Genomic DNA, 7,980 nt, shown 5'->3' on the forward strand with positions numbered 1-7,980 from the left:
CTAAGGGAGGAGAGAGACTGTGGATCTGGGTCTGCTGTCAGAATGCAAACCACTGGAAGTGCAGTTCCACTGTAACCAGCAGGGGCACTAGACAGGGGGGAGGGGAATATTCATACCTCTACATTCAACTGGCAATAGAGAGGGCATTTGTATTGTCAGCAGGCTCATCTGTACACGTTATCCTCTGCCTGGGAATGTAGGCCAAGAACTAACAGATGACTGCATCATGTCGGTGACATCGGAAGGACAACATATGCACACCTCTGAACCTACTCTCTTTTGTCGCCTTCAAAAAGAAAAGAGAAGAGCCACAGAGTATAGGCCCTTTCTAAGCATGTCAGGCATGCTAAATCCAGAGTATAACAGTGAGGTATATGGGCTCTTATGACTGGTCAAGGAGTTAGTTTGTAATGCCATCATGGATGATGACACACCAGTCAGTCACAACAATGGGCTGATGAACTGACTGTTCTCTGTGAAGACATCTAGAAAGAGAGAGAGAGAGAGAGAGAGAGAGAGAGAGAGAGAGAGAGAGAGAGAGAGAGAGAGAGAGAAAGTGGAAAGTGACAGTGAATGATGAAGTAAGTTGAGTAAAGTCAGCTTGACATGGCACACTGCTCTTTAGAAGTGAAAGGGTTAGCTAACAATAGACTTTGTTGTGTGTGACCATGTGCCAGTGGAGTGCTTCAGCACATCACTGTGGCCAAGACAAATTACAAGGAGGAGAAAAAACACCAACGCCTGGTGGGCTGACGTCAGCCACGACTAAACACACAACAGAGTGTGTAATCACATGGATGTGATATGTGTGCCATTCCATGAGTGTGAGTATGCATCTTTGTGGTCACAACATATCAGTCCCTGCTCTGTGTTTACCTAGGGCCCATGTGTGTGTATGTGTGCGTGTGTGTATGTGTGCGTGTGTGTGTGTGTGTGTGTGTGTGTGTGTGTGTGTGTGTGTGTGTGCGTGTGTCAGGCCATTTAGCCTGCATATGTTTCCCCACCTCTTTGTTTTGCAGCTGATAACTGCGCGCAGACAGAAGATTGGGTCATGGCCCAAAACCAGGGGCACACCAGCTGTGTGCCACCATTATGTTCATGCAGTAGCCAGTAGTTAAATGAGAACATCATTCACAAAAAGCTAATATTTGCTCATCTACACAAATGTGACATCTACACATATGTGTGTGTGTGTGTGTGTGTGTGTGTGTGTGTGTGTGTGTGTGTGTGTGTGTGTGTGTGTGTGTGTGTGTGCGTGCGTGTGCGTGCATGTGTGTGTGAGTGTGTGTGTGTGAGTGTGTGTGTGTGTGTGTGTGTGTGTAGCCTACTCACGCTCATGGAATGGCACACATATCAAGAGAGAGAGAGAGAGAGAGAGAGAGAGAGAGAGAGAGAGAGAGAGAGAGAGAGAGAGAGAGAGAGGCAGAGAGAGAGAGAGAGAGAGGCAGAGAGAGAGAGAGAGAGAGGCAGAGAGAGAGAAAGAGAGAGAGAGAGAGAGAGAGAGAGAGAGGCAGAGAGAGAGAAAGAGAGAGAGAGAGAGAGAGAGAGAGAGGCAGAGAGAGAGAGAGAGAGAGAGCACAGTATTTGGCACTGAGAGGCTTCTGCGTCCGCTGTAGAGAACTCGAAAGAACAACAACTACAGTGCGTATCTGACACACGGTGCCGCGCGTCTCAGCGCGCCGAGCGGTCGAGCGGAGAGAATGTCATGGCTAATTGCTGTGTAGAGCTTTAAACCAATGTAGCCTTTCCCACACTAGCGTGTCATTTGGGAGACTAAAGGAAACACAACATAGCAAAGAACAAGCGTGCCTATTTAAAACATATTGCCCCTGTAGATGGTGCTGGCTATGTTTTACGCGTGCGCAAAACGCATTGACACATGGGTTTATAAAATGATTAGCCTACTAAATAGGAAGATAGTGAAACAATGCATATGCTCTTACGTACATTAGGTTACATTTGTACAAACCCCTTCTAGGCATAGTTTCTCCTTTCCATCGATTCCTTGCTAAACAGTAAACAGACTCTACTGGGTCAGTGTTCTTATTTACAGTGTCCCCCGCACGCCGAGCAGGGCAAACCGCCTGGCACTCATGGAGAGCCGGCCATAAAGCAAATACCCTATGTCCAGTAAAAGGCTAAATATTAGCGATTGCCACGAATAAGTCATATTAATGTTAAATGAGTAGTCCATGAGATGTGCAAACTTGACATTTTGGCAATCAGAGATGAATAAGAGTAAACAGAAGTAGCCTAGATACGCACCAAGATATACACTATGTAAACACTATCGTTCGCGCACACCAAAACGCGCTCTTAATTAAAGGAGTGACATAGGACTGTGTCAGGTGCCTACCTGGTCTCTGCGCGGGGAGCAGAATGCTGATGAGTTTTCTAGACGCAGCGCTGGAGCACACTCCCCGTCCCTCTAGCAGGGCTTGCAGGGGTCGGCTCTCACCCGGTTGGTGCTGACAAGTCAAGCCGGAGCCGCAGCGGCCGGTGTATACTCCACACGCCTGGCCCTCTGCAAGGGCGCACGTCAGGCAGCAGCCGCAGCCGGGCTCCCGCACCCTCTCGGCGCAGTCTTTGGGCAGCGGCTTGCACTGCATGAGCGCCCCGGCGTCACACGGCTCGCACCGGACCACCGGCCCCACGGTCTCCGCGAAACGGGTGAATGCAGCCAGCACGGCAGTGAGACAAAGCACGCAGAGACCGGGCATTCTGCCGATAAGCTGGTCACAAAGGGACAGTATGCGAGTTGTCACGTAGGCTTAAGGGGACTATCTGTGACACAGCGAGCGGGCTAGTCTTCTCCATCTGTATTTTCTTTTACGCGAACTTCTCGTTTTATACAGGCGGAAAAAGAGCCAACAAGTCACACCCTCCGTATGAATAATGTAAACGGAGAGCCCCGACCTGAGGGACCGCTAACATCTAGCATAACAAGAGAGGGTCTACATGTAAATAATTGTGGTTTACGGTAATATTTAGAGTTTGATGTGTTATTTCACTGCAATTACTTTCTATTTATTAACATTTTGCAAAAGGTGAATGTGGATTGAAGCCCGATCTTTTTTTTTTTCACGTTCTAATTCATTGGTTTGTAGCCAATATTTCATATTCGTGTTAAAGTATCTGACAAATCTTCCTTGAGCTCAACTCAGTTAATAGGGAACCGGTTGAAAGAGGAGTCCAGCACACTGAACATCCAGTGATTATATAAGTATCATGCAAAATGACCCCCACATACTGAAATGATACTGCCTAACAGTCTTTTGTTACCCCAACCCACACAGTCATTTGTATGTGTGTGTGTGTGTGTGTGTGTGTGTGTGTGTGTATGCGTGCAGACCTGTGTGTGTGTGCGTGTGTGTGTGTGTGTGTGTGTGTGTGTGTGTGTGTATGCGTGCAGACCTGTGTGTGTGTGCGTGTGTGTGCGTGTGTGTGTGTGTGTGTGTGTGTGTGTGTGCGTGTGTGCATGCGTGTCGAGTTAGTGTTTTGCTGTAGAGTTATTGCTTTACTGATATAGGTTGTGGTACATGCTGAGCTCTAGAACACACAGACAAGACACCACAGAGAAAGTGCTACTGAGCATGTGCAGGGCAGACTGCATGCCCCCTACTATGTTCATGTGCAGGGCAGACTGCATGCCCCCTACTATGTTCATGTGCAGGGCAGACTGCATGCCCCCTACTATGTTCATGTGCAGGGCAGACTGCATGCCCCCTACTATGTTCATGTGCAGGGCAGACTGCATGCCCCCTACTATGTTCATGTGCAGGGCAGACTGCATGCCCCCTACTATGTTCATGTGCAGGGCAGACTGCATGCCCCCTACTATGTTCATGTGCAGGGCAGACTGCATGCCCCCTACTATGTTCATGTGCAGGGCAGACTGCATACCCCCTACTATGTTCATGTGCAGGGCAGACTGCATACCCCCTACTATGTTCATGTGCAGGGCAGACTGCATGCCCCCTACTATGTTCATGTGCAGGGCAGACTGCATACCCCCTACTATGTTCATGTGCAGGGCAGACTGCATGCCCCCTACTATGTTCATGTGCAGGGCAGACTGCATGCCCCCTACTATGTTCATGTGCAGGGCAGACTGCTTGCCCCCTACTATGTTCATGTGCAGGGCAGACTGCATACCCCCTACTATGTTCATGTGCAGGGCAGACTGCATGCCCCCTACTATGTTCATGTGCAGGGCAGACTGCATACCCCCTACTATGTTCCGGCGCTAACCTTTCACATACCCAGGCTTGGTGATCTAGCACTGCACATCCCTGTGCACCCCCCCCCCACACACACACACATGCAGGATTTCAAATTATTGTGCAGAACTGGTCAGATTCTGTCTGCTCAGCGTACCCCCCTGTCCTGCATACCCTCCTGTTCTGCAATAACAAACGCGAGAGGGGGTACACACTGGAAAAATAAAGCAATCAGTATTGACCATTGTGCGATTTCCACCAGAGAAGCAGAAAAAGTGTTGAGACTGCATTATGAAAAACAAGCAGAGGGTAAGGAAACACCCCCAGAATAGCAAGAAAATGTCTGCAGCTAAGATTAGTTTTCTTATTACTTGGCATATTCCTTTTTCTTTTGTACTTCACTTTTTAATGTGTGAAATGTTCAGAGGTAGACCTTTCCCTCTGTCTGTATCTGTCTGGCCATGCAGCACACGGAGCAGTGTGAAGTGCTTTAAAGGAGTGATGTGTATAGGGTCGATTCTCTGGGTAAGAAAAGCAGAGTAACTCTGTAGTGACAAGACAATGCCAAGTTCATTTTCATCTAGGTGCCAGAGTTTTCCAGGGTGAGGTCTCTCTGGGTTTGCAGATGTCCTGCCTGTCTGCTGTTTATCCAGCTGTGGAGAGATGCTCTACATTAGACACTGTTCGTAGGAGGATGTGTCTGGAACACGTGGCCAAGATGAGAAGGGGGAGGCCTGATGCACATGCCAATGGCCATTTCTCTCTCTCTCTCTCTCTCTCTCTCTCTCTCTCTCTCTCTCTCTCTCTCTCTCTCTCTCTCTCTCTCTCTCTCTCTCTGTGTCAAGTCTTTCTCTGTTTTTTCTTTGCCTTTAGTCTCTCTTCATCTTGGACGCTCCCCATCTCTCTGTCAGCATCTACATCTCAGTCTCTCCTCCTCAGCCGCTCTTTGTCTCAGTCTGTTTCAGTCTCACACTGTCTCTCTGGATTTCAGTGTCTATCTCAGTCTAACTCTGTTTCAGTCACTTTCAATCTCACTCTCTCTTTGTTTCAGTGTCTCTCGTCCCTAGTCTTTCTCTCTCTCAGTCTCTCTCTGTCTCAGCTCCGTCTTTCCTCCCCGACCTCTCCATCTAAATGTCTCTAACTCAGTCTATTATTGTCTCAATCTCTCGTCATCTGAGTGTCTCTATCTCAGTCTCTCTCCGTCTTCGTCTGTCTCTCTCCCAGCATTCCGGTGTCTTCTGTTCTCATGATGCAGCATATTTCCATCCCTTCTCTCACTGTAAATCATTAATTGGAAACATAACTTCGTTTTTTCGCCTTACTGTCGATGACAGCGTCCTCAGTAACACTGAAATAATGCAGTTTCTAATGTGAGGTTTGTGGGAAGTGGGGGACTTGGTATTTATTTCCTTCCTCTGAGAGATGCTTCATGCAGCACATCATCCTGCTGCCGACACACACACTCTTCACATGGATGCTTTACTCTTTACCTCACACATAGGACACACAACTCTTGGCTATATCCCTCAACACACACAACACATATATGTTAGATGCTTCACGTTGCACACTCAACGTCATGCATCTTGTGGACAGGGCTGTTTTTTGTCTCCTATCAGGCCCTCCCAAGCCTATGAGCACTGCACAATCAGTCACATGGCATGAAGTCAGAAAGGCTTTAAATGTGGTTTGATGTGGGATATTCCTTTGCCGGGTTTAGTGTTCATGACCTTTAAGGGTCATGTGGGGTTACTCTACACACACTCTCCTTTGGCCTATTTGACCTGGATGTCTATTTTGCTGGGTTGTAAAAGCTCTGAGAGCTACGTAAAGTGCATCTGAGTTCACATGTCTGTTCTGTGTCCATAGAGTGCTGATGGAGAATGGCTCATCATTTGCCTTCAATGTTCCATATTGCTCCTTATCTTTGTCCACCATTAGTTCATGTTTGTTTTCTTTCATCTCAGAAAATACTCACCAGTCCCAGAACCATCCAAGAAACCCTAACTGAGCCAAGATGTACCAACCCCCTATTGGAGCCAAATGAAGGGCTTCATCCTGACAGAGATTCATCAAACTCATACGTAAACATTCACTTTGACAAAACCAAAAGGCTTTTGTGTTTGTCTGGTTTGTATTGTGTTTTATTTTATACGACAGCCACAAACCACATTGAATCTTAATTACTTTTGTTTTTTCACACTTGCAGGGTTTGTGTTCCCACCAGGGGAATGATTGAGATGTAATTTTGGCGAACGTTGCTGACCCTGGTTTACGAGGGAACGTGTAAATAATCATCCCACGCGAGTCATTCTCATGTGCTGCCAGCTTCGTTTTGAGGGAAATTATTTGGAGCTAACTAATTCACCCATGGTGCTGACAGGAGAGACAGAGCTCGTCACTCATGGCCAGGCCTGGTAGTCATATAGCTCTTTCATGTGCAGCAGTTCCATGTGGGTTTTATGGCAACCCGACTGAGTTGTGTTGAGAAACAAACTGAAGAAACTTCAGGAAAAAGTAATGCAATGACACCTATTCTCTACACATGATGGCACCTATTCTCTACACATAATGGCATGGCTTTTATAGATGTTTATTTCAATTGCACACGCCTCCAAAACTGCTCATTGATTATTGATTGGGGTAATGCACTGCTCTTTAGGAATAAAAACAGAGCGATATCTTCTTCCAATAAATCAATAAAATGAGTACACCCTGGTTTGTCTGCTCTCTCTACAGCATGACATACTTAGAGGTTTAGGGTTAGGGTTAGGGTTCAAAACATCTGGAGGCAAGAGAGCGGGACAGAGGAAGGGATAGAGAAAGAGAAAGAGAGAGAGTGTGTGTGTGTGTGTGTGTGTGAGAGAGAGAGAGAGAGTTCCTCAAAATCCAACAATATGTAAACTGACCGTGGGTCAGGAATTAAGGCTGTTAGTTGAGTTGCGTGCAGAGAGAGAGAGAAAAGGGGGGAGGGCTAGAGAGGGACAGGAAATGGAAGGAGGAAGAGTGGGGTGGAAATATTTGTTGTTATGTGTTTTGTGTTGGAGTTGATTGTCTGTGCTCTTTGTTTAGGCAGTTGGCACCGGAGACGACTGGCAGCAGCTAGCAGGAGGTCTGTGTCCAGCTCGCCAGTGACTCACTCTAATCGGTCAAACATGCACTGGAGTGCCCTGGATCCGGCTCTCGCCTGGGGGCCCGGCCGAGCGTGCAGGAAATCACGCTCTGTTCAGAGAGACTGTCCTCCATCTGAACACCCTCCCCTGCCGAGGGGGAGAGGGGGGATGGGGAGGAGGAGGAGGAAGACACGGGTTAAGTCCACTCTTGTCGCCTGGGCTACGGTTCCGTTCCCTGGGTCCTTGTGCTTCTGAGGTTGAGAAAGCGTTGGGACACTTTCCTGAGAGCGGGCCAATTTCAGCCTGCTAAGAGGATCAGTTTCTCCTTCCTGTCCTGACACACATACCGGCGCTCAGCGCACGCGAGGTGGTAGCACCTTGATGGCTTTACCCAGAGCTGAGAGAGCCTCTCCCCCCAAGGAGTCTCCAACTCATCACGCCTAGATAATGGACAGGATCAGAGTGCGTTTTGCTGCAAAGACAGCCCTCGCTAAGAGGATTTAGACCTTAAACCTGTCTTTCAAGAAGTTTACCTGCAGCCACGGGAGTAGTGAAAAGCCCAGGCAAGCACAGCACAGAAGTACACTGCACAGCACATTTATATACAAACAAATAGTTTGGAAATTTGGAAAGGAGAATTAGCAGAT

The 7,980-nt window shown here is 47.8% G+C and overlaps 1 protein-coding gene across 1 annotated transcript in view; it reads right to left on the reverse strand.

Annotated features, from left to right (window-relative positions):
• The window catches only part of igfbp3 (insulin-like growth factor binding protein 3), a gene marked incomplete at both ends in the record, with an annotated part of 11,041 nt that extends 8,321 nt beyond the window's left edge, over positions 1-2,720 (reverse strand). Inside the window, one exon of the mRNA XM_080536347.1 lies at positions 2,357-2,720. Coding sequence (XP_080392473.1) covers positions 2,357-2,720 — 364 coding nt within the window. The remainder of the gene's footprint in view (positions 1-2,356) is intronic.
• Between the last annotated feature and the right edge of the window lie 5,260 nt (positions 2,721-7,980).

This window comes from Nansenia antarctica (assembly GCF_963989245.1).
Source record: "Nansenia antarctica genome assembly, chromosome: 7".
Lineage (NCBI taxonomy): Eukaryota > Metazoa > Chordata > Actinopteri > Argentiniformes > Microstomatidae > Nansenia > Nansenia antarctica.